Raw genomic sequence first — 27,063 nt, 5'->3', positions numbered from 1 at the left:
TTTTCTCACTGGCTCCCTGAGCGTGAAGGAAGAAATGAAACTCTAACCCCTGTAAGGTTTTAGCTGAAAGCCTTGCTAATCCATCAGTAGTCTGTCAGATAACAGCTAAAGCTCCCCGCTGCGAAGGATTACCTTCCCATCTGATCAACAGGCATATGAAAGGGGGCTTGGGATGGGGGCGAGCTTGTGGAGGCCAGGCCGCTTTATGGGAAAACAAAGGTGCTCAGGTTTCTAGACACTGCTGTCCTCCTCAGATGGGAGGGGGGCAAGGTGGTCCAGGGTCTGTTGTTCCATTGAGGAGCTCCTCAGCCAAGGTCACTTAGATGACAGCTTGATCCCAAAATGCCCCTTACTCATTAACTATTTATCAAGCACCTACTGTGTGCCAAGCACTGTGTTATTAGACAATATAAAGTGACTTTGGGAGAAATGGAATAATACTTCCTCCCCCACAACTCTTATAATGGTAGTGAGACATTATTATTATGAGAAGCAAATCAGACCCCAGCAAAACTTCCACTTGGACCTGACATGATCTTGGCCCCTGATCTGTGCCCCTCACATCAGGGAACATCTGCTGAGACCAGAGGTCCTCCAAACCCCAGCCCCTGGGTTTCAGGGGTTATCGCTCCAAAGGCCAGGGTGCCCGTTGTCCTGCCAGCACTGAGAGGACTTCAGGTTCCTGTCGGAGTGCTGTCAGTGTCACAACTTTTGGGAGAGCATGTCTGATGACATAGAGCCCCTCCTACGTGCTCTCTATTTCTACTGAAGTGAGCTGTGACTTTTCTTCCAAGGGCAGAGGAAGTTTAGTCCGCCTTATCTGTCGAGTCAGCAGCAGCACCTAACATCAGACAACGAGAATTAGACCTGGTCTCCCCTTCCCCTCAGATGTTTGCTGGGGACCTGTTCCTCCCTTCAAGTGCTATCAGAGTAGGGTTCCTACTCTTGGGTGGACCATACATCAGAGGCTCTGGATAATTGAAAAAGCAATAAAGAAATATGTGGCCTTTATTGGAGAGGGGGTTTGGTTCTCAGAACTAGTGAAGTCATAAGAAATTCAGTTTAGCAACTGAAGCAGGAATGGTGTTTTTGAAACAAAAACTTTCCAAACAGCTGTGCTGTGCTGCTATACCTGGCCTCACTGTGAACAGAAAACTGCTATCCAGGGCTGAGGAGGAATGTTGCTTGTTCATCAACAGGACAGCTGGACAAGGTTGCCTCCACGGGCTCTTTCCAAAGGGCATCCTTCAACCAGCGTGGACCTAGTGCTGGAGCCCCAGCTCTGACCTCGCCAGACTGCAACCTCAGATGGACCAGTTCACTTTTCCTGGTCTGGGCCTTTCATTTCTACTTCCTTGTAGATTGGACAATTGGTATGTGCTTGACCAGCACCCATTCCCCCTGTTCTTGGAGAACCACTCAATCCCCATGATTAAAACCACATGATTCAGGTGAAGCTGAGTCTACTCCAGATTCCATAGAGGAGCATGGGATCCAAGACCTGCCAATCACAGCACTGCAAATCCCTTTAGCCGTGGTGATTGGTTTAGAGGGAATCGTGTGACCTGAAACATGATAATCAGCACTCAACCCAGCCTGTGCTGGAGCAAAGGAGAGGACCTTTCTCTTCGCTGGGGTTGCTCAAAGGATGGAACATGAATCTGGAGCTGTGGTGGTGATTTTACCATCTTTGAGGATGGCTTCACTGAGAATGGAGTCAAAATAGAGAAAAGCCGAACCAATGGATGGAATTAAGTGGAGCCCCGACATCACTGACCCCTTGGTCCAGCTGTGATTCAGGCTGTTGCTTCCAGGTATGTGAGATGGTACTAAGACCAAAAGAACCTTTGTCAATATGCCCTCCCTTGTCCCCTTTATCTTACTTAGGTCTACTTATCTTGAAAGTGCCAGTTTAAATGCAAAGTGCTCCTGCCCTATTACCCCAGCCCCTTTCTTTCCACAAGGTACTATCATTCTGACGACAACGATACTGTATAATTACTGTTTGTTGCTTGCCCTCCTCCACCCCTCTTCCCACCAAAATGTGTGCCAACACATAACAGGCGCTCAATAAACATTTATTGCTTGAATGATTAAAATGTAGCAGAGAAAGGCATTAGGGGTTTTCACTAGCACCAGCCTGGGATAAAGTCCGTTTACTCTCACCCATTTTTAACTTTCCAGGCTCCTCCCTCTCCCCAGTGGTAGTAATGGTTTGGGCTGAAATGCAATGAGTAATAGCTTCTGTTTCTTAAGTGCCCATTATGTAGCAGGTACTGGGACAAGAGCTGGGCACACACAGCCGATGCCTTCTTGGACGGGTTAATGTCTGAGCTGTCCTTTTCCCAAGTTGGAAGGAAGACCTGGCAGAGATGGGCATGGGTTGGGGGTAGGGAGAGAAGATGGGGAAGAGTGATTAAAACTCAGACAACCCCAAAGGCCGGGCAGAAGAAAGTGCTCTGATTCCCTCCTTCACTTGTTTAGACCGGACTGACGTGAAAGAGCTCCTGGCGGACTGACGTGAAAGAGCTCCTGGTGGACTGACGTGAAAGAGCTCCCTTCCCAGGACTGGCCACACTCTCCCTCACAAGGCCAGGGAACAGTTTCTTTTTGTTTCATTTTTCTCTTGTGAGTTTCAAGGCAAAAAAGAAAAAGAAAAAAACCACCTTCATAACCTCCTTTGTGTTTCCACATCATTCCAGGTCACATCTGGAAACAGCCATAGGCTCTTGGCTAAACCAGCTGTGGTTTCTAGGAAAAGCCAGCCCTTGCACTCCACGCGTTCCATTGTGGGGACAGGGCTTCAGCACTCGTCCTCATTAACTCCTCTCCTCCGCTCCAACTTGCTCCTGGTTCAGTCCCAGGACCAACCATGACTCATCCTTCTTTCTTTTGTTTGTTTTTTCTTCTTTTCTAAGTGCGAGGAGGGGAGGCAGAGGCAGACTTCCACATGCATCTTGACCAGGATCCACCTGGCAAACCCCATCTGGTGCTGATGCTCTGCCCATCTGGGGCCATGCTTACAACTAAGCTATTTTTAGCACCTGAGGTAGAGGCTCCACAGAGACATCCTCAGTGCCTGGGGCCAATGCTTTGGAACCAATTGAACCATGCTACAGGAGGGGAAGAGAGAGAGATAAGGGGTAGGAGGAGGGATGGAGAAGCAGATGGTTGCTTCTCTTGTGTGCCCTGATCAGGAATCGAACCAGGGATATACACATGCTGGGCCAACGCTCTACCACTGAGCCAACCAGCCAGGATCAACTCCTCCTTCTTTGAGGTCATTCTTGAGTAACACCTTCAGGACAGGGTACATAACTCAGAGCTGGACCGAAAGAGATCATTTTTCCTGGCGCGAAACCGCATCTGCTGACATCCTATGTGCCAAGTTTCCACACTCAGATGCAGTTATCTGAACATAGATAGTTTCCCTTTTACTGGTGAGAAGGGTTTTTGACAAGACAGACACACATTGATTTCTTTCCAGCCAAAAAAAAAAAAGAAAGCAAAGACAGAGAGACATGTCCACTGTTGCTAAGTTCTCCTAAAGTTTCTCCGGAAGTCAAATTTGTTTGAGCTAATACAGACTTTTCCACAGACACAGCTTCCAAAGATATCTTTCAGCTGCAGGCAAAGCCCTGATGAGTGTGATGGTCATCAAAGCTTGCTCTCAGCACCAGCCCATCCACCCTCACCCTCACCAGAGGGGTTGATGGAGGATGGAGAAGGCCACTGAGCACCTGCAGATGGTTTGTAGCATGGGGACCCTCTCGCTTTCTCCTACTTTCAAAGCCCACATCTGGATGCACCTCACAGTCTGAGGGTCCATATTTTATTTAATCAAGGCTCTTCTGGCCACATTACAGTGTTAAGAGTATGTGCTTTGGCAAGAGATGAGTCAGGTTCAAAACTTGGGGCACTTACTTTTCAGCTAAGCTACTTGGCTCCTGTAAGTCTATAAAAATGGAAACAATAATAGTACCCACTCAGAGGATTGGGTTAAACGAGACGATGCAGGCCAATCATTGCAGACAGGGTGGGCCCCGACCAAAGACTCTGTGGATGGCAGGTCCCAAAAGTCTCACCATCAGTTTCTTCCTATTCATCAGGAAAGTGTTTTGCTTAGTGTTGGGCAGATAAAATGTATTATGCTCACTTTGTTAAAGATAACACAAGAGGCCATCGCCCAGGTGATATTAATGTGTGTTGGAGATCGTTGTAACCTGGGGCTTGGTTTTGGGATTAAGCCTTTCCCACCCTTTTTGATGTAGGGCGGTACAATCCAATCATGCCTTACAGAAATGACTTTGTATTAGAGACTTCCCTGTTATGTATATTGGATTAAGGGTTTGGATTTCTACACTATAAAATGGGGGCAAAACGAGAGCTTGCCCTCTTGGTTCCTGAGGTTAGCATGAGAGAGCGGAGAGAGTAGAGCCAGCAGCTAAAGGAGGCCACGTGGAGGAGGCCAGGAGAAGCAGCCAAGATGGCGGAGTGCTGAGTGAGATGCCAGTTTGTGTAGAGTTTGTATCTGGGATAAGGAAGGAGATGGGGAACTGAGGAGAATAAGGTTGGTGAGCTAGAAACCTTTGATTCTAGGAAACTCGGATAAGTCAGTGGCTTTGTGAGCACTGAGTGTGACTGGGTTTTGGAGCCCAGTGTGTATTTTTACTTGCCCGCCGGGTGCAAGGTAGGATTAAAGGTTATGGCCCACCAGTTTTTGGCTCCATGGTTTCTTTACCGACTGTCCGAATCCAATGCGAACCTGCATGGGCCGGGCTGCTGTGATAGTGGCCCTGGCCGTGCCTCCTGGCTTTACACTTAGAAAACCAATTTATTATTTTTTTAAATGCACAAAGTCAAGGGACCTGACTGGAGGAGGTCAGTGGCAATGGATGCTGCTGAGAGATCTTCCCCAGGGAATAAGAGTCCTTGGAAGTTCCCGAAACTTAACTTCTAGGAAGCTTATCCACAAACTCTTAACACTGTAAGCTTATCCACTTAGCTGCCTAAAGGTCTTAGCTGCCTAGCCCTGGGGTCAAATGGGGGTAAATGTGAAGTGTAAGGGAAGGGAGGAGCTCACTGAGACTAAAGGAGACCCTTCAGAAAGGTGGGAGAGATTGCCAAAGCCAGCCGTACTGCCTGCGTTTCACCTTTCCCTTCACCCATCCATTCACTCATGCATATCATGCATATCAAATATAACATGAGCTCCCTCCTACATGCCACGTGCTGAAAATGCAGCCCTGAACACCACAAGCTACGAATCCTGTTCAGGAGCCATATACTACTAGTCTATCTGAGGTGTTTTTGGCTCTTCAAAGTTGTGTTCTATGCTGATGCTTGGGGAATGGCCTTGATTTAAAAACAAAACAAAACAAAAAACCCAGGTGTGTTCTTTCCAACCACCAGATGGTGAAAAACAAAACAAACAGACCAAATCTTTTTTCTTGGTTTCTTTAAGTGTGCCCAAAGTAGTCTAATTCCCTACACCTAAAATAAATAAATAAATAGATAAATAAATAAATAATAGAAAGGAAAGAAGAAAGAACTTTCCTAAAAAGTAAGGAAAAGAGGGAAGAGAAACCAAATACAAGAAGTAAAGAAGTATGAAATCAGTCACATCTTAGAAGACCCTTCCTTTTCCCACACAGCAGGCAGCCCTCCAGCGCGCTCTGCTGCATGGCCCGGACAGCTGCCTTTGGTGGCGAAGGTCCTTCCTGGTCCTAACTCCTCCGGGCTCACGCCCGCCCTGGGAGGGCCCAGGGGAAGTGGGAGGCTGGCATATGGGTGTGGAGGGAGGTATTTTCCTGCTGGGGTCCCCCCTAAAGGGAGTCACATCACTCTACCTAATTGGTTATTAAACTCAAGGGGGTCCTATTTAAATTTGCAGTCCTTTTGTAACTTCTAGAAAAGATATTGACCATGACCTCTTGGATTCATTGATGAGTTCGAAACCTGGTGAGGGCCAGGGTAAGACTGAGGTTCTCTAAAGCCCTGGCCATGTGAGGTTTGAGAGGGGAGAATTGTTGGGGCATTTGGTTCTTATTTTACTATGGACACAATTCAAGCATCCAAGTCTCCAAAGAACCTGTGACCATAATTCTGGCAATGTGAACTGTCTTTTCTGAAACACTGGGCTTCCAATTTCCGGCTTCTTGACACTTAAGAATTTTTTTTTAATCAAAAGCCCTTCAAAGGGGAGCCAGTGTTCCCTATCAGAGGGGAAAAATTGACAACATGTCAATTCAGACATGCTCTTTACCAGTGGTGAGATTCAAATAATTTAACAACCAGTTCTCTGCCCTAATGACCATTTTAAGTATAAAGAAGATATATTGAAAGGTAGTTTATTATTTCATGCATTTAATACTTAAATAAGAACAATAAAATAGGTACACAGAACTAGATTATGTTATAAGAAAGAGTTTTGAGATATTAAATAACACCTGACAAAAACCAATGAAACTGCTATTTAAGACATTTCCATACTGCTTCTTGATTGGTGTCCTCACTTGCAATTTTTTCACCTATGGATGGAATGAACATTACTCTAGGTGCTTAGAATACGCTGTTGCACAGATGAACGTTAAAAAAGAGTAAGGAATGTAAATTTAGGATTTCCATATTGGGTGGCTGCCCAGGCGTCCACCTTAAAGAGAACCCTGGTTACAAGTGCCATTTTAACAACTGGTTAACGGAACTCAACAAAAAATTAGGTATCGGTTCTGCCAAACTGGTGTGAACTGGCTGAACCCCACCACTGGCTCTTACTCCTTTCTTGAGCTACTGTACTCCATTTTCAGTCCGTCTTGACCCTGAAGGAGACTATTTTTCTGGAGTATTCAGGACCAAGTCCATCTTCCTGGGTAGAAACAGATGACTATGTCGGGGCTCATCCTCTGGGTGCATCAGACTAGCAGCAGGCTGCTTGGGAGTGTCCTGTGGCCACAGTGGAGGCCTGCCTGTGCTCCCCGCTTCACAGAGCAGCCACATCTGTATGCCTGCACATCTCAACTTTCAGAACACAATCCCATGACCCTCAGAGAGGTACACTGAATAGCTAGAACCCTGAAATGATTCTAAGAATGGCCAATTGAATTTTATTTTTCCAGCTTTCTCTGAATGACTGTTTTAAATTTGTCTCATCGGACATTATTCTGGTTTTATCAGTAGGTGGCAGCTAATCTGCCCGAATCACCTGGGTGAGAGTATTGAGTTTTGGAGGGAACTAGCTGTGGTAGAGGACAAGCCCAGGTTTAAATGCAGGTCTAACTGACTCACATGCTTTGCATTTTAGCCCTGCCCTTGCTGCTTCCTGCCACCCCTTCCTCTCTGGGAGAGTCTTGCTTCCCGGGCAGATGTTCCAGTTTTCAGCATGCATTCCTCATGATGACCGGCCTTGCCCTCACAGCAGCACACAGGTTATCAGAGGTTGCCACTTGCCAGAACTTGTCCGGGTATCTTGTTACACGTCTGCAGAGTGGATAATGGGGACAGACTGAGAAATTTCCCTGTATGCAAAGAGTGTGTCATTCAAGTTTAGGGAAGGCTCACATTGGGTGTCAGCATCTTCCAGTGGATGGCAGGACCACTCTACAAGCACACTGGTTTGGGGGTAACAGGTTGAAAATTTTTAGGCTCCCCACAAATAAATACACACACACACACACACACACACACACACACACACACACACACACAGAGAAAATGTCCATCCCCGAGCTACCAAGATAAAATGCATTGACAGAGGTCAATGGGAAAGACTTGAAGCATCTTGGGGCAAAATGCCTATGGCTAGAACATATTTCCTGCCCCTTCTGGTGGGTTTGGGAGATTGTCAGACTGTCCCTGCCTCATTTATTCCCATCCATTCACACTCATTCCCATTCATGGGTAGGAGTGGTATACAGCTAGTGCTCGATTTACAACCACGATTGGTTCCAACAGACCAGTCATAACATGATTTGGTCATAAGTTGAGTAGGCTATGTATACAGTACTGTGAAATGATGTTATAAAAATCTTTAAGTCATATTTTATCATAATTTTCTTTCATTATTGTTATATATCATAATTTTCTTTGTTCATTTTATGCCATTTGTATCATCTCTACACCATTTTGTTTCTTATTTTTACATTCATCAGGTTTATATAAAACACTGCATTATCAGTACAACTGGTTTAATATTTGCAAAGACAGTTTCCTCTTGGTAGACATCTTGGGAGGGGTTTGATGAAAATATCCAAGACACAAAACACAAATTGCTGTACCGAGTCTGGGATAACAGTTGAAATGGTGCACGCGGAGATGGTAGTGCTGCCGGAAGCTGGTCCGCACTGTCGTAGGCCCAGCTGGGCAACGCTTGCGCTGCCAGAAGCGGAGCAATAGTGGCTAGCGATTGTGGTCGTAAAGTCAAATGGTCGTAAGTTGCATAGGTTGTAAGTCGATCAATATTTGTAGTTGAAGGTGGAGCATTGCTCTCCAGCTCTCTCCTCTGTTCTCACCAGCAGCGGACTTCCCAGTCAGGCGGGATCTAGGAACTTCGGTACTCAGACCACTGGAGAGAAATTAGCAGCCTCTAGGTTGATCTTGCTCTTTCCCAAATGCCTGAGCACTGCCCTCTTATGAATGAGGGATCTAGGCGTTCTTTGTCTCTGGGACCTTACACTCATTAAGGGCCCTTCTCCCTACAACTTCCCCCAAAGCTTGTCCAGAGACTCTCAGTTTTTCATCCTGGCCCACTTAGGAGAGGCAGAGGGGAAAGAATGAGCTCAGTCTAATGAGTCCAGTTATATAGGTATATGCATATATCTACTTGGCCAGATTCTTCAGAAGCCTCAGGGGGTTTGCTTGAACCCACAACTTGTCTGTCTTAACAAGCGAGCCAACAGTAACACACCTGGGTCCTGTCCGTGCCTCCGCCTCTTCTGTTGTGGACTTCACCTTCCCAATCTTCATGCTCACCACCTAGTAGATCTCCCGACCCCCTGACAGTAATACCCGCTATCATCTTACAAGCTTCCGAGGGGAGGGCGCAGAGGGGAGACTGGCAGGGCAGGGAGGGCTGCTGGAGGAGCAATAAGCTGTCATGCCCCACGTGCTGGGGGCCCCCACGACGTTGTCTGTTGGGTTTGTCTCTTGCTCCAGATTAAGGTTTCATCACCTCCACCCTCCTTCAGGGATCACAACTCTATCCTCCCTCCTCCCCAACCCCTCCCCATAGTCTTAAAAGGCTACCCCTTGCTCCTCCTGTGCCTGACCCTTTCTATGAGAACCAAACAGTCCTGGCTCTGAGCCTCAGGAATCACTTACTAGTTATGTGGACATTCACTATTCCCTGTTTTTAAGCCCAGTTCCCCCATCTGTAAGTAGGGAGAGGTTGGTCTCCTAGCAGGTGCCGTGGATTTCAGCAAGATCACATCTGTAGAGTAGGTACCACAAGCAGAGAAGCCACTGATTCTGGGACAAAGCTAATGCACAGTGGTGGCTGTCGTGGTCCCTGTGATCACAGTGTTTGTGTCCGGGCCAATCGTCGGTCCTCACTCTGCACCCTGGAGCTGGTATGTAAACTGTGATGGAAAGAGCAAGCTCTGGGCTTCCACCTGGAGCCCCTGCTACACACCTACCCCGTTACCCGGGAGTCTGCTGGGAGTCATGCTCCAGCTGTTCCCTGAGCCTCATCACTGGTCCCTGACAGCAAGCCTTCCCTACTAACTGGGTCAGAGTCCACTCCCCCACAGTCAGCCCCAGACCAGGCACCCAGCCCTTTCAGGTTGGGGCTGAGAGCAGGCCAGGGAGGGGAGCTTCCTGTAGACAGGCACCCTGCCTCTCACCCCACTGTTGGCTAACCCCTTCCTCGTGACCTTTAGCACCCCAAGACTGGCTAACCAACAAACAAAACCCAACAACGAAGGAAGTGGAACCAATCAGGCTAACAGATTCAGACTACAAAATCCCCATTGCAACTTTTTACCCCATGCTTGCTGGGGGGTGATTAAGGTTTCATCACCTCCACCCTCCTTCAGGGATCACGACTCTATCCTCCCCCCCAACCCCTCCCCATAAGGCTATGGGGGAGGGGGAGGATAGAGTCGTGATCCCTGAAGGAGGGAGAGTCCAAGGCCCCCACACTCAACAGTGGGGAGACCCCTAGGCAGTCCCGAACCTGTCATAAACTCCCAGGATATGAGCTGCGTGAATAAACAAATCAGCCCCTTCTGAGCTGGGGCTAACTTCTCCACCAGACTCCTGCTTCCAGCTCTAGGACCCCTTCCCTGCCCAGCGCCGCCCCCAGCTCCAAGGGTCAGGGCAGGGGGCAAACTCACAGGCTAAGACCAAGGAAGGATGCAGGGCTAGGAAGGGGTCTGTGGGGGTGCTTAGGGGGACACACCCTTTTCCCAAGCCAGGTGCCCCTCACTGCCACTGCCAGGGGCCTCAGGCTCAGGCTAGGGACTTCCCCGCCCTCGCTGGGCAGGCTGGCTCCTCCGGGAAAGGAAGGAGGGGCTGGCTGTCCCCACCCCAGCCTCAGGACCTGAGCTGAGCAAGTCGCAGCCACCCCTGAGCAGAGCGCGGGCCTGCAGCAGACGGGCCACCAGCCCCATGGCCGGGGCAGTGCAGCAGAGTCTGGGCAGCCTCCTGGTCTTCACCCGCGATGACTTCGAGGGCGACTGGCTCCCATTGGCCAGTGGCGGCTTCGGCCAGGTGTTTCAGGCGCGGCACAAGCGTTGGCGGACAGAGTATGCCATCAAGTGCTCCCCCTGCCTTCTGCCAGAAGCCAGCAGGTACCTGTCTGCCCCGCCCCTGACCACGGAGTGGAAACTGGGAACAAGACACTCTGGAGGGCGGGAGGGCCAGCCAGGGCTGAGGATGAGGATTGTCCTCTCAGTGTTTCTAAACTCTGCCCAGTGGCCTGAGGACCCCTGGCTCAGCTGCCTTTGCTTCTGTAACTGAAATCCAGCTGGTGCGCCACACCTGTTTCTGGAATCCACAGAGGTCATAGGTGAGCAGGAACTACCCTCCAAGCAGCCTTTGCCCCATCTAACCTCCCAAACTGGCCCTGCCTCCTTTCCTCTGGCACCTCCTCCCTTCTGAGTGTCAGGGCAGCGATGACTGCTCTCGCTGGCCCTCTGCCACCCTCCTGCTCGTCCTCAGACTCTCAGGGCAGGCAGGGCTGGGCTGGCTCGGAGGCTGTGGCACCTGTCTCAGCAATGCCCGGTGACCCGTGGGGAGCCACAGCTGTCTGACGTGGTCCCTGCCCAGGCAGTGTAGGCTGGAGGAGGCTTGGGGGAGGGAGATCCTGTCCAGGCCACTTGCTGGCTCTTATGGTGATCAGGCTGAGAGATCCAGCCTGAAACGCTGCCATCTCTGTCCTTGCTTTTGTTTACGACTTCTGCCCATCTCATCATGCTCACCTCTCCCCACTGGTTCCACCCATGCCCACTCTCTCACTGAGGTGGGCTGAAGCCTCACCTTGCTCGCCGCATTGCTGGGCCTGGCTGTGCATTTGCCCCTGTGCTGCCGTGAAAAAGAGACACCTGCTATGTCTTTTTCCCAGGGTCCTGGGCCTTCAGCTAGAGGGCCTAGGAGGGGGCAGCTCCTATGGGCACCTTATTTCATGTTCTTTGTCATGTCCTCTGAGTTCACCATGCCAGCTCTGAAGACAGCTTCAGGTCCAAGCCAGTTCCTCTTCTAATTCCCAGACCCCACTTGCTCTGTGACTAAGGGCCAAGGGAGACAGCCTCAGACTCTCCCATCGTCCTCCCTTGACCCCTTCCTGCTGCTGTGGAGCAGAGGTAGATGCTAGGATTTGTGCAAACTAGCTACAGCCTTTGAAGGAAAGAACAGAGGGAAACGATGGCACTGACAAGACTAGATGGCTGGACACTGACGATAACATCTGCACTTTCCTTCCTGAGTCCCAGGGACTCCCTGGGTGGAGTGGGCTAGGATGTAACGACAGTTTATGCCTGCTCTGGGCGGAGTGCCTGGAATGCTGTACCAGGAGTTTCTATGTATCACTTCACAGGACCCTCCCTCCATCTCATTCATGCATCCACTTGACAGATGCCTATGACCCTCTTACCATGTCTCAGGCGCTGTGCTAGATCCCGGGGTGTGCTGATGAGTGCAGCAGATAAGGCACTGTTCTCCTGCAGCTCACAGCCCATGGGAAAAAGACATTCATCAGCTTACCTGCAAGTAAATGGTGAATGTAAGTGTGCTACTGTGAGAAGTATTACAGGAAAGGAGAGAGTTACAGTTCTTTTTTTTTATTTTTTTAGGTGAGAGGAGGGAAGATAGTGAGGCAAACTCCCACATGTGCCCTGACTGAGATCCACCCAGCAAACCCATCTGGGACTGATGCTTGAGTACTGAGCTATTTTTAGTGCCTGAGGCCAACACAGTTGGACCAACTGAGCTACCCTCATTGCCCATACACTTGAATCAATGGAGCCACCAGCTGAGGGAGGGGAAGAGGGAGAGAAGAAGGAAAAAAAGCAGGAGAAAAGTGAACAGTCGTTTCTCCTGTGTGCCCTGACTGGGGATCGAACCCCAGATATCTATACCCCAGAACAATATTCTATCTATTGAGCTACGGGCCAGGGCCAAGATTCACAGTTCTGTGTGAACTTATTAACATATCTTGACTGAGATCATAAAAAGGCTTTCCTGGGGAAGTTACACTTGAGCTGACATGGGAAGGATGAGTGTGACTTAAGTAACAGAAGAAGAGAAAACTTTCTAGGAAGAGGCAACAGAATGAGCAAAAGGCCTGTGGCAAGAGGGGAATACTAAGTGAAGGCTGAAATAATGGCTGTTTTGGGTGGAGCTGAGAGAGAGAGAGCAGTGGAAAGCCCTAAGGGGTCTGTAGTCAGGTGGAGGTTGGTGGTGATGGGGAGAAATTGATCAGAATTGCGGGATGGAGAATGGACTAGAACGGTAGAGTGGATGCTGGTCCAGTTAGGAGACTGTTGTCATCCATCATGCAGGCAAGAGACTAGTGGAGTCTAGAATGATGTGTTGGTGATAGAGTGAAAGGGATAGATTACGCAATATTTCGGAGGTAAAAATACATTCAATTTGATGCTGGATTGGCTATGGGGGCCACACAGAGGAAGCACGTGACAAGGTTAACCTGATGTGTGGCTTGCCCAGAGGAACAAGGGTCCACTAGAATGTATTTGTTCTGTAAGAACAGAGTCTGTGTGTGTTTTGTTCATCACCCTAATTGCTAGAGCTTGGCACAGAGTTGGTGTTCAATAAATATTTTTTGGATTATATTGTTGACAGTAAACAAATAAAACATGAAAATAAGCCCAGGTTTGGAGAGGAAGATCATGAGGTCAGTTCTGTACACGTCAAGAAGAATTGTCAGGTAAACTTCAGAGAAAATGTTCTGAGCTAACGATGTTAAATTTGTGTCATTCGTTATATGTAATTGAAGCTAAGACATGGATGACATTCATTCATTTTAAAACAAAGTGAAATCAAAACATCTCTTCATAGAGCTTATAATCTAATGGAGGAAGATAATAAATGAGTAAATAAGTAAACAAACAAACAAATGAATAATTTTATTTATAGCACTTATAACCGCCTGATATTTTCTTGATTAAAATGCTTACGGGAAGCCCTGACTGGTTGGCTCAGTGGATAGCACATTGGCCTGGCATGCAGGTACCCCAGATTTGATCCCTGGTTAGGGCACACCGGAGAAGCAACCATCCACCTCTCTCCCCTTCTCTTTTCCCCTTCTCCCCTTCTTCCCCTCTCTCAGTCAGTGGCGCGACTGATTCAAGCACTGGCCCCAGATGGAGGTTGCACAGTGGGTCCCAGTCAGAGCACATGTGGGAATCTGTCAGTCTCTCCCCTCTCACTTAAAAAAACCAAACAAAACAAAACCCAGAAAACAAAAAAACCCTAAGGAAGGGTGAGTAATCTGCTCTTCCAAGAATACATTTGATCTAGAAACGTTAAGCTGTTGGCCACCTCTATATGGGGGGAGTGAGGTTTTGCTGATGTTAGGGTAGGGTTGCTATTTCATCTAGACTTGAAATCCTAAGTAGATACCATTTAAGTAGAGAATTGAAATAAAGAAGCAAGCCATATGGCCTTAGGGAGAAGTATTCTAGGCAGAAGAAACAGCAAGTACAAAGGTCCTGAGGTGGGAACATGCTTGCCACGGTGGAGGAGCAGCAAGAGGCTAGTTTGGCAAGAGCAGAATCGGGAAGGGAGTGATGAGTAGGAGAAGAGATCAGGGAGCAGTGTCTGTGGCTGATCATGGAGGACTTTATAGGCTGTTGTCAGAACCTCGGCTTTTCCTGTGACTGAGAAGAGAGCCCTGAACGGTCCAGAGCAGAGTAGTGGCATGCTCTGACTGGCATTTACAAGTGTTGCTCTGGCTGCTGGGTGGATCATAGATGGGGAGGGGAAGGGAGAGAAGCAGGGGCACCCATTAGGAGGCTTGGGCCAAGATGCCAGTGGGTAGAAGTGGTGAGAAACGGTCAAATTCTGGCTCTATTTTCAAAGTAGATCTGACAGAATGTGCTGAGGGACTGGCTGTGGGAAGGAGAGGGAGGGGGGAGTCAAGGATGACATCAGGACCTTTGAGGACTAGGAGCTGGAGGCCCCAGTCACTGGGGTGAGGATGACTAAGGGAGGAACAGGTTTTAGGAGGAATCAAGAGTTCAGCTCCAGACACGTTAAGTGTCAGATAGCTCCATTAGAGATGCTGAGGTTGTCTAGAGACAGAAGATAGAATGAGAAGATGAAGGAAGGGGACGAGGGCCCGGGGTGGTGTCGGGTCACAGGACTGAAGCCTGCAAGGGAAATGGAGAGGGAGTGAACAGGAGAGAGGGGGAAATCCTGGGGAGTGTCAGCCGGCCCGTGGCTGAGGGAAGTGAGCATTTCAAGAAGAAAGAGAAAGAGTGAGAGGTCTGACCCTGTAAACCGAGAACTGAAAATTGTTCATAAGCTAGAACAACGCAGGGTCGTTGGTAACCTTAGCAACAGCTGAATCCAGATGAAAAGGGTGGTGGGAGGTGAGGAAAAGAGGGACAGCAGGCATGGCAAGTGCTCTCTCAAGTCTGGGTGTCAAGGGGAGCCATGCAGGTACTGTTGCCCCAGTTTACAGGTAAGAAACGAGGGTTCAGGGCTTACCTATTCGAGTCATCAGAAATTAAGTGGCAAAACTGGGATTTGAAATCAGGGCAAAGTGCCCTCAGATCCGTTGCTTGTTGTCCACTTCACGACAGATGTCTCAGTTCCTGTGAACTCAGAAAGACGCAAGGAGACAGATAAAAGTACTGCAGAGGTGGCGGGAGCTTTCTGGGACAACAGAGAAGTCAAGACAACAGCAGGAGGATGGACCAGCCAGCCCGCTCAGATTCGAGGCAGAGCCAGTGGCCTTTTCCAGAGCTTGGGAGTGGCTGGCTGGCTCCCAGGAGGCGTGTAAGCAAGTCTCCAGCCGCCTCTGACTGCAGTGCCAGCACGGCTTTGAAAAGACTGTGTTGTTAAAAATGCCATCTCTCCCTAATCCCTATCCTGCAGTCCCCAAACAATCTGTGGCAATTAGCGTGTTTATTGCTCTGTGGACACTTCAGTGAAAAGAGCAGGAAGCTTTGCAAATGCTTTATTTTCTAAGTCCTTCCCTGTTCTACAAAGAACAAAACGCTGTGCTGTGTGCATGGTCCTGAGCTTGTGGCGGAATGGCTGCAGTTTATCCATAAAATGGGACGCCACGCAGCCTTACAGTTCTCGCTCCAGGAGAATAACATTGTAGGGCACGCTCAGGCTGCACCGACAGGGAAGGCTGCTCACAAACCAGCCCTTGCTGTGGGACAGAAATGGGGAGACAGTTAGGAGGGGCTGAAAGGGTTGGGGGAAAGGGAGACAGAGACTGACGTTGGAAATGGACTGTAAGAAATTAACACAGCCCAACTCTGGAAACTGAGAATACTGACCATTTAATTTTTTTTTTTAACTCGTTGTATTCCCTAGATTTTCTATATGAGCTATATGTATTACTTTCATAATCAAAATATCAATAAATAATATTTTGAAATAGATGCAGGAGGCATAGTTTTGATCCTCCAGGGGCTTGCCACCTACCAGAGGGAGATAGACATGCGGTCAGAACGAATGGCAAGCTTTCTGTGACCACTCCGATTAGAGTGAAATTGCTCCTAAACTTGCAAACTCCTTTACTTCCTGTCTTCTTCCTGCTGGCCATACAGACCCTAATCCGTAAGCCCTGCTGGACATCCCTTCCTGTCTCTCTGTCCTCCTCTCCGACCTCACGGGCTCCCGAGGCCTCTCGGGTCTGCGCAGCCTGGTGCATCGAGCCCAGTTTGTGTGCTCTGCTAGCTGCTCTCGTAATTAATGCGTCACCTCCCTTTGTCTTCCCCTACACAGCTTTGATGTGAATGGCCTCATTGAAGAAGCAACCAAAATGGAGAAGATCAAGTTTCAGCACATCATGCCCATCTACGGGGTGTGCAAGCAGCCCCTGGGCATCGTGATGGAGTTCATGGCCAGCGGCTCCCTGGAGAAGGTGCTGCCCACCCACAGCCTCAGCTGGCAGCTCAGATTCCGCCTCATCCATGAGACCAGCCTGGCCATGAACTTCCTCCACAGCATGAAGCCACCTCTGCTCCACCTGGACCTCAAGCCGGGCAATATCCTCTTGGATGGCAGCATGCATGTCAAGGTGAGGACCCCGGTCCACCTTTGCCCCCTTTCTACTTTGGAGTCTTCTCCAGGTGAGCAGGACTATTTACCCATCTTGACTGGCCAGTCAAGAGTTTTAAGCAGCCTCCTTCATGGACAAATGCTGAGGGCAGGAATCACACCTAAAGCAGAGGAGGATTAGCAGCACCATCTGGTGCATGAAGTGTGGTGTCAGGATGGCTGCAGTGACCCTCTCTGGGCCTTGGTCTAACATTTCTGATGTGGGTAGAATCTCTGGCCTTCTCATTCTTTGCTTCAGGTGAAGATGTGTGTAAATGAGATGACCGTATAAAAGGTCTTGATGACCATCTTTCTCAGTTCCTAAAACACACAACAGTCTTTTTCTGCCCCAGGACTCCTGCATATTCTGTTCCCACTGTCAGGAAAAGTGCTCTCACACTGCCCTCTGTATCTAACGAAGGACTTCCAGCTTTCAGCATAAATATCACTTCCTCAGTGCACCCCGCAGGGGCCTGTTGCATACCCTATTGTACCCATCTCTTTCTATTGCTAACCCTGATTGTAAGTATGTAACCATAAGTAAAACTATTTCCATTAGTGACGCTACCTCTCATCTGAATCATAATTTAGGACAGTGATGGGTGTGAGCATCTCATCAGTTCTGTCCGCCCTCTGGTCCTCAGTACCCAACCTAGCTGCCGCTCAGTAAAGGGTCAACTGGCGTAAGAATGAATCAGTGGATGGAAGCAAAGAGGGGATAACTATTCATGGTGCAAATGCTAAGGGGACGTGGAAGTGAAATGAACAGCAACTCACCAAAGACAGCACCCTTATTCACAGTCCCCCTTATTCACAGTCCCCCTGGATGAAGGCAGCACGGACCATGGACTACTATGTGCCAGGCGCTATTCTACATGTTTTTTTGCATATTTACCCATTTAATGCTCATAAAAGCATATTATTTCAATTTTATAGATGAAGAAACTGAGGCTCTGAAAAGATAACTTACCCAAGACTTTCCAGGTCACATATACAGTAGAGGTGGGGAGAGTCCACACTCTTAGCGCCACTCTGTACTGGAAGGGGTGAGAAGCCAAGGTGGCTCTTTGCAGGCAAGACTCTGCTGCTCCCTTGTCCCCACCTCTGGCTTCCTCCCAGATTTCGGACTTTGGCCTGTCCAAGTGGATGGAACAGTCGACCCAGCCGCAGTACATCGAGAGGTCGGCTCTGCGGGGCACCCTCAGCTACATCCCCCCTGAGATGTTCCTGGACAGTAACAGGGCCCCAGGGCCCAAATATGATGTGTACAGGTAAGAGAGAGGCTGGGCACCCTCTGCAAATTCAAGGAGTAGCTAGTTGTCACCACCCTGCCTGAACCCCATGGCCCAAAGCGCAGGGCAGGACAGGGAGGATGTCTGGCCCTTCCCTGCCAATGGGGGAGGGGAGTATGGAGAGGAGCTGGGGCTGGAGAGGACTTGCCTGAGACTGTGTGGTCTGTGGGGCCCTGACTGGATGACCGTGGATATCCAGGGTCACTCAGGGCGCACTTTCCCCGTTTACAGCTTCGGGATTGTCCTCTGGGAGATCCTCACTCAGAAGAAACCCTACACAGGTAGCAGACAGAGGTGGTGCCCTCAGACGGGGTCCCAGGAGGGCTCGTGGCAGGGCTGAGGGTTTGTGGGGACAAGACCCATGGCAGGTTCGCCCTGGCCGGATAGCTCGGTTGGTTAGAGCATTGTCCCGATACACAGAGATTGCTGGTTCAATCCCTGGTCAGAGTACATCCAGGAACAGATAGATGTTTCTGTCCCTCTCTCTCTACCTTCCTTTTTCTCTAAAATAATAATAACAAAAAGGCTAGTGGCAGGGCCCCCATCCGCACCCTCCTGGCTCCCCACCTGCTTCCTGGAGCTTACCTGCAGGGAAGCACGGGAGGCCGCACACACCAGCCCAACCCAGGCTTTCCATGTGCTCTTTCCGCACCCCTCCCCCACAAACGCAGAAAACAGACCGTCAGGAAACTGGGATAGTCGAGCAAAGTTGAAAGTCATGTTCATGACTAGTCCTGGTATCTCTAGACTTTAAGGGTCTACAGCGTGGGGTCACGTCTGGTCTTGGTACGGGAGGTGGCTGGAGCTGGTCCAGAGACCTGAACAGAAAGTGGGCCGCAGTCTAGCTGTTCAGGCCCCACGCACCGACTGAGGCCCTGCTGGGCGCACCACCCTGTGGGGCTGCTCGGAGCCCACCTCCTGGCCAGCCATTGCGCCCGCCGCCCCTCCCGGCACCCCAGAGCCTGGGCCTCCTTTTTCAGGCCTCAACATGATGGACATCATCATCCGAGTGGCTGCCGGCGTGAGGCCCTCCCTGCCGTCTGTCTCTGACGAGTGGCCAGGGGAGGCCCAACAGATGGTGGACCTAATGCGGTGCTGTTGGGACCAGGACCCCAAGAAGAGGCCCTGCTTTCTAGGTTCTCGCCCAGCCTGGCCGGCCCAGGAATTGAGCGGTGGGGTGGGGCTCGAGGGGAGGGGCTGGGCATGAGGGGAGGGGCTGGGCACGAGGGGCGGGGCTGGGCACGAGGGGAGGGGCTGGGCACGAGGGGCGGGTTGGGCACGAGGGGAGGGGCTGGGCACGAGGGGCGGGGCTGGGCACGAGGGGAGGGGCTGGGCACGAGGGGAGGGGCTGGGCACGAGGGGAGAGGAAGTGATGGAAGGCCCAGGCCATTCCTGAGTGCTCTGCGAAGGGGGCCCGGCAGGGCCTGGTGCAGAGCCTGTGCAGAAGTGTAGGGATGGTGGCCCGGAGGGCAGGGCGCCGAGGACTGCAGCTGGCCGGCCTCTGGGAGCTCACTGTGCACCTTGTGGCAGTAAGGCAGCTGGGTCCGGCTTTCCAGTTCCTACAGTGTCCTCATTTATAAAATGTCCCCAGACCGTGAGATCACTACGCACATATGCACATATGTGGGAATGTGAGCATCTTAGAGGTCACCTAGTCCTTCCCTCATTTTACGGAAAAGGACAGATCCTCAGAGGGGCAACTTGCCAAACGTGTTGATTTAAGGCTGGGACCCATGTTTTCTGCTTCATGGTCTCACTCAAGGATATGTGTGAGCCCAGGAATGGGTTTTGGGGTTAGCAAGGGACACAAGAAATGCAGGGCATCTAAAATGGGACTGCTACTCAGCCTGTTTCTTCTTTTACTGTCTCTTCTTTGAGGAGCAGATCTCACATTTGAGACAGACATGCTGCTGTCCCTGCTCCAGAGTCCTGTGACAGACCCCAAGAGCGAGGCCCTGGCCAGGAAAGTGTCCTGCAAACCGTCTCTTTGCCGGCCCCGGGAGGTGAGTGGTGGGCTGGGCATGGTCTCTGGCCTGCACTGAGGATGCACGCACAGGTGTGGCCTTCACAAAGCCAACTGGCTGAGGTGGAAATGGGCACCCAGCCCACACTCTGCCAGCCAAGCCAGGCTGCCTAAGCCAAGCTTAGGTTGTGCAAAGCTCCTCGGCCCTAAGAAAGACATGCCTTCACTGGGGTGTGGGAGAAAGCAGAGCCCTCCCAGGCTGTCCTGCTGGGCGCTCAGCACCACCACTCTGTTCTGCCTGTTCCCAGCAGGGCAGCCAGCCACGGCTGGTGTGGGGCTCCCTGCTTCTCATGGAAGTCGAGCCCTGGGCTGCCTCTTTGCAGCAGGGTTCCCTCTTCCCGGGGTTTTCCTTTAGACACAGCTGGTGGTGAGAATGGCTCAGGAGGGGTCTCCCAGGACATGGCAGGATGGAGAATAATAGACAGAGGGGAGGAGTAAAAGGGGGCATGGACCGAAACAGCCCTGCTGATCCACCCTTGTGTCTCCTGGTTCTCCCTCCCAGGTCAGAGAGGAGGTCTGCCAGGAGCTAACAGACAGCGGTGAGTCCGGAGTGCCACAGTGGGAACCAGAGGGTTTGCGGCAGAAGAGAAAGTGGACTCTCATGCTTTCCCCTCCCTGGCCCCCTGCCTCCTCCCCAGGCACCAGAGAATAAAGAAAAGAACCGACACCTAGCGCACCCTATACTAATGAAATCAGAATCCCTGGGGGGTTGGCCTGGAGGTAATTTTTATTTTTTGAAATTATTGCTTTTAATTTTAATAAGCCATGGGGCAGAACAGAAGGAAGTCGGTCCTAATGGCCTCAAGAGTTCAGATCATAGAGCTCCAAAAATTTATTTTCAACTTGCATTTATTTGTGCCAAGTAGTCCTCTGAAAGTTCTTACCTACACAATTTATCTTCACAATTGTAGTATGAGGTGGGCATTGTTTGTGTCCCCTTTAAGGATCAAGACCTGGAGGCTCAAAGAGTCAGAGTGAGTAAGGTCACATGATGCTGAGGGGTGGGGTCACGATTTGCACCCCACCCAGGCTTTCTTCCTCAGTCATGCTTTTAAAGAATATATATATATTTAAAAGTTTTGGCCCTGGTTGGTGGCTTAGTGGATAGAATGTTGACCCAGCGTGTGGATGTCCCAGGTTTGATTCCTGGTCAAGGCACACATGAGAAGCTGCCATCTGCTTCTCTCCCTCTCTCTCTTCTCTCTCTCTTTTCCTGTCAAGCAGCCAGTGGCTTGATTGGTTCCAGAATCAGCCCCAGGCACTGAGGATAGTTCAGTTGTTCTGAGCGTCTGCCTCAGGTGCTAAAAATAACTTGGTTGATTCCAGCATTGGCCCCAGATGGGGGTTACTGGGTAGATGGATCCTAGTCAGAGCCCATGCAGGAGTCTGTCTCACCATCAACCCTCCTCTCATAAAAAAACAACAACAAACAAACAAAAAAAAAACACTATTGATTTTAGAGAGAGGGAGAGAGAAGCATCAATTTGTTGTTTCACTTATTTATGCATTCATTGATTGATCCTTGCATGGGCCCTGACCAAAGGTTGAATCCACAACTTTGGCAGATCTGGACAACGCTCTCTTACCGACTGAGGACCTGGCCAGGACTCTACCTCGTTCTGACAGGAAGAACTGCCAGAGTCAGTTCTCTAGGGCAGTGGATCCCGCATGGAGATCTGTGGTATCAGGAGAGACACTTCACAGGCTCTGTTCCTGGACAGTACTCTCAGAAGGCAGGGGGTGGCCAGGATGACCTCTGGACAGGTCAGAGGTCCTTTCTGAGCCCCCTCTCCCCCCCAGCAGACTCAGGAGACTGCCTGCAACAGCTTCTGCCGCTCTCAGACCGTGCAAGCCTGGTCCCGTGCGAGGAGGAGCTGCCTGTCTATGAGAACAAGGTCACCCCCCTCCACTTCCTGGTGGCGCAGGGCAGCGTGGAGCAGGTGAGGCTGCTGCTGGCCCATGAGGTTGACGTGGACTGCCAGACAGCCTGCGGCTACACACCCCTCCTCATCGCCGCCCAGGACCAGCAGTCTGACCTCTGCGCCCTGCTCCTGGAGCATGGTGCCGACGCCAACCTGGCGGATGAAGATGGCTGGGCCCCGCTGCACTTCGCAGCCCAGAATGGCGATGACCGGACCGCCCGCCTGCTTCTGGACCATGGGGCCCACGTGGCCACCCAGGAGCACGAGGGGTGGACCCCGCTCCACCTGGCTGCACAGAACAATTCTGAGAATGTGGCGCGGCTCCTGGTCTCCCATCAGACTGACCCCAACCTGAGTGAAGCTGAGGGCAAGACCCCTCTCCATGTAGCCGCCTACTTTGGCCACATCAGCCTGGTTAAGCTGCTGACAAGACAAGGGGCTGAGCTGGATGCTCAGCAGAGAAACCTGAGGACCCCCCTGCACCTGGCAGTGGAGCAGGGCAAAGTGAGAGTCATCCAACACCTACTGAAGAGTGGGGCAGCCGCCGACGCCCTGGACCAGAATGGCTGCAGTCCACTGCACACCGCGGCTGCCAGGGGCAGATACCTCATCTGTGAGATGCTGCTCAGGTATGGGGCCAGCCTCGAGCTGCCGACCCGGCAGGGCTGGACGCCCCTGCATCTAGCAGCCTACAAGGGCCACCTGGAGATTGTCCATCTGCTGGCTGAAAGCCATGCGGACGTAGGGGCTTCTGGGGGCATGAGCTGGACACCCCTGCACCTGGCTGCCCCCCACGGGGAGGAGACAATAGTGGCGGCGCTGCTGCACTGGGGGGCTGACCCCAATGCTGCCGAGCAGTCGGGCTGGACACCCCTCCACCTGGCGGTCCAGAGGGGTGCTGTCCTGACTGTCCTCACCCTACTGGGGCACGGCGCCGATGTTCATGCTCGCAACAAGAGAGGCGGGACCCCTGCCCACCTGGCTGCCCTGAAGGGCAACATGGCCATCCTCAATGTGCTGGTCAAAGCCGGCGCCCAGCTGGACGTCCAGGATGGGGAGGACTGCACACCCCTGCAGCTGGCCCTCCGGAGCCAAAAGCAGAGCATCGTCGCCTTCCTAGAGGGCAAGGAGCCCCCACTGGCCGTTCTGGGCAGTGCTGAGCCTGGAGACCAGATGGAAGTGTAGACCACCTGGGGACTCCTTACCATGAGGGCGAGGGGTTGAGGGAAGTGAGGCTGGGCTTCTGGCCGGGCCCCTTCCCTACTTGTCACCAGCCCCTTCGACCTTGAGAGGAAACAGGAACCCGGTCCCCTAGGAGACGGAGGGACAGGGAGAGCGGCCCAGAGGATGTAGCTGGGAAAGGGCTCTGGCTTGGAGAGGTCCCTGCAATACGTCCTCCAAGTGCCTCTCTGGCAGACCCCGGCCGCCTCCTCCTCTGCCTGGACTCAAGCCCCCAGAATGAATTCCCTTTTCATGCCCAGCACTCCTGTCACATTTTACCAGGTATGCCTGGGCTCACAGGACCTTTTCTATCCTAGAAACCCTGTCTGCAGACAGAGTGCCTCCTGCCAGCTCAGGTCTGTGTGACTCCAGCCCTCACCTGGGTGGGCCCGGAGAGCCAAACCCCTGCTTTGTGTGGGGTGGAGCTGAAAGATCAGAGGGTACTGCTTCTCACTGAAAGCCCAGCCAGCCCCCTATTGCTATAGTGGCCATACCTGCTTAGTGGCCCTGGTCCCAGTGCTTGGGCCTTCCACAGGCTGTTAGAGGGGAAGGAAGGTTGTGTTCCAACTGCCCGTGAGAGATCCTACACAGGGCACTCAGTCCCTGGTCTCTTTGACCTACCTTTGCTGTGCCCAGTTCTATGACTCAGTTCAAACCTCGCAGTCAATAAAGCCATGGATTTGAGAGTCTCCTTCAGAGATGGACTGGCCTGTGGAGCTGGGTTGTACATAGGGGCCAGTCATGTTAGTATGGTGTGTGTGTGTGTGTGTGTGTGTGTGTGTGTGTGTGTGAAGTACGTGTGTATGAATTCACACGGGGAGGTGGTGGGGGAGGACGTGGGCAGTAGCAGCAGTGACACCGAGGAACAGGTTATCTGGGCTCCATCTGGACTCATAGGACAGGGCCTTTCCTGTCTAGCCGAAGCTCACAGGTCTCCCCAGCGACCACACCCTGGTCTCCCATCAGCTGGCCTGGCCTGTCTTGCTGGTTCCGGGACAGGCTGGGGCTGCTCACATGTACCTTGTATGATGCTCAGCTGACAGCTGACATCTATGTCCTCTCTGGCTCTGCCAGGGCTGGCAGCCACTGGGAGGCAGTGGAGTGGGGCTGTGAGCAGGGCAGGACAGGCGACCTAGGGGTCCTACCCTGCTCCCCTCGACCTTCCCACACTGCAGGAGCAGCCTCTCCAACTCAAGGATCTCTTGTAATTGTCTGAGAAAAAGAATCTTCTGCCCCAACTAATGGCCAGCTCCAAGCCCCAGCCGGTGGGCAGTCCTGCCTTTGTGTGTCACCCTCCTGGGCTGGGTGTGGGGACATTCGTTGGCAGCCTATGTTAGTGTGGGACGAGAGGGGCAAAGCAGAGGAAACCTATTGTCCCACGCACAGGCCAAGTTTATGAGTCACTTTTAGTGGAGCTGGCAGCATTGCCACCCCTCCTATGGTCTCCGGAATGTGGGCCCTGGACACTTCACTCCACCTTGGCACAGCCTATGGTCCCCACGGGGACCCTACTGAGCTGGGCTATGCCCTAGAACAGTGGTTACAAATCAGCCCTTCAAGTTAGAATGTCCTGGGTGAGGTGTGTTTGGAGGGGGGCTGGGATAGAGGGGCTTATTTAGTACCTGGCGTTACCCTCGACCAATGAACTCAGAACCTCCAGAATAGCATCCTGGTGTTAGTGAGAGAGTGGCCAGGCTGAGAACATCCACCAGGGGGCGGCCTGTGGCTTTGCTCTGTGCCATTCCTTAGGGTTCCCACAAAAACCGTCACTGGCCAGCAGCCCAGGGTGGGGGCCTTTTCCTCCCCGGGTTGGATGAGCGGAGAGTCCTGAGGACTGGGGCGGGGCAGGTACTCCACAGACTGTCCCATCCTCCTACTCTTTGCGAGTTGCCTGACCCATTCTCCTTTACCCCAGACTAAGCCTTAGGCAAGACGTAGTTAAAATTGCTCCTGGGAGTTCTGCCTTTCCTAGAACGTGCTGGAGGGGAAAAAGGAGGGGAGGGGCACAGTGCTGTTTGCCCCTTGTACCCTGAGGTCTGGTCTGGCTCCCCATCTAGGGTGCAGATGAACCAGTGAAGGGATGTGAGCCATGTGAGCCGAGATCAATCCATGGGAACAGGGAGGAGTGAACCACAGAGGAACAACAGTATCTGTCTGTCTTTATTGGAAAGTTTGAGGGAAAACCTTGAAGAAAGGAGTCACAAAAGTTAGATGATCTTTGTGCCTGTGGGGCAGCTGTGTTTGGCTTGCTAGCGGGTTTACCAGCTGCAAGCACTTTGATTAGTGCATGAGCACGTGGCAGAGGCACGTGTGCGCAGCCTATGTAAGGCTACGGGTGCTTCCCCTGGGTGGCGAGTCTCCCAGACAGCTCTCCCACCACGAGATGTGGCTTTCCTTACTCCCTTGCCCTTATTGCGAATAGCAGATTTTCCTTTGTTTATTATCTCTTTCTTTTTTTTTTCTCTTTCATTTTTGTTGTTTATTTGCTCCCCGTCTTTGCGAGCCTCCAATAAACGGGAATGGCCTGACGCTTTCTGGCTCCACAGTTTCTCTACTGTCTGCCCAAATTCAATGTGGACCTGCCTGGCCTCGGCCACCAGCATTACAGTGCACCTGTTGTCCTATGAATGGCAGGGACCCGATGAGGATTCAGGCATGACTAGCCCTAGGAATCATTTCAGCTCTGAGGACCTGTGGGTCGGCTGTGTTAGGCTTGCTCACGGGTTACCAGCTGCAAGCACTTTGCTTGATTGGTATGTGAGTGCGTGGCTACGCCATGTGTGCATAGCCTACATAAGGCTATGAGTGCTTGTGCTCGAGAGAGATGGGGGATTGCAGATGACGGATTGCTTGTGAGGGGCCATTTTGCTGTTTGTTTGCCTGAGAGGCAGTTTTCCCTGCCTGTGTGCTTGTCTGCTGCTGTGAGACTTTATTAAACAGAATGGCCCTAACGCTTTCTGGCTCCACAGTTTCTCTACCATCTGCCTGACTCCAATATGGACCTTCCTGGCCTCGGCCACTGGCATTACAGGACCCCAGGGCCTGGGTTGAGATCATGAGACCCCTGCTTCCTGCACTTCCTTCCTCCGAGAGAGAGCTGGGGTAGGCATGCGAGGGCTGTTCCAACCAGCACAGCCCTGCTGGTATCTCCTTCTCACTTGCAAACCACCAATTCCAGACACACACCCTTACAGGCACACACAGCATCACCCTGAGTCCCCTTTCCACAGCTGCCTTTTAATGGTTTTCTGGGTGTTGAGAATTGGGTTATAGTGGGCCCTTGAAATTCTCAGGGAGAAGGTATGCAGTTGAATCTCAAACTCTGTTTGAGGGAGATTTGGGTCAAGCAGGACAGGAACTTCTTTTTGTTTGTTTTTTTTGTTTTGTTTTGTATTTTTCTGAAGTTGGAAACGGGGCAGGCAGTCAGACAGACTCCCGCATGCGCCCGACCGGGATCCACCCGGCATGCCCACCAGGGGGCGATGCTCTGCCCATCTGGGGCGTTGCTCTGTTGCAACCAGAGCCATTCTAGTGCCTGAGGCAGAGGCCATAGAGCCATCCTCAGCGCCTGAGCCAACTTTGCTCCAATGGAGCCTTGGCTGTGGGAGGGGAAGAGAGAGACAGAGAGGAAGGAGAGGGGGAGGGGTGGAAAAGCAGATGGGCACTTCTCCTGTGTGCCCTGGCCGGGAATCGAACCCGGGACTCCTGCACACCAGGCCGACGCTCTACCACTGAGCCAACCAGCCAGGGCCAGGACAGGAACTCTTAAGTTACCTGCTGTGCATTTCCGCTTGGACCTTCTACCCTCAATGTGTCCCAAACCAAGCATTCCCCTCCCCCCGCCCCCACAAGCCTGCTCCTCAGCTGTGCTCCC

At 51.6% G+C, this 27,063-nt stretch overlaps 1 protein-coding gene across 1 annotated transcript; it reads left to right on the top strand.

Moving 5' to 3' along the window:
* Positions 1 to 10,602: 10,602 nt before the first annotated feature.
* ANKK1 (ankyrin repeat and kinase domain containing 1) lies at positions 10,603 to 23,900 on the top strand. Its single transcript, XM_066360773.1, has 8 exons — positions 10,603 to 10,784; positions 16,417 to 16,711; positions 17,851 to 18,002; positions 18,255 to 18,304; positions 19,004 to 19,159; positions 19,908 to 20,026; positions 20,549 to 20,585; positions 21,850 to 23,900. The coding sequence occupies exons 1-8, from the start codon at positions 10,603 to 10,605 to the stop codon at positions 23,151 to 23,153; spliced, it is 2,295 nt and encodes a 764-aa protein (XP_066216870.1). The 3' UTR covers positions 23,154 to 23,900.
* The last annotated feature ends 3,163 nt before the right edge of the window (positions 23,901 to 27,063 follow it).

The sequence above is a fragment of the Saccopteryx leptura genome, chromosome 1 (assembly GCF_036850995.1).
Source record: "Saccopteryx leptura isolate mSacLep1 chromosome 1, mSacLep1_pri_phased_curated, whole genome shotgun sequence".
NCBI lineage: Eukaryota > Metazoa > Chordata > Mammalia > Chiroptera > Emballonuridae > Saccopteryx > Saccopteryx leptura.
This window is presented reverse-complemented; position numbering and strand designations above follow the sequence as displayed.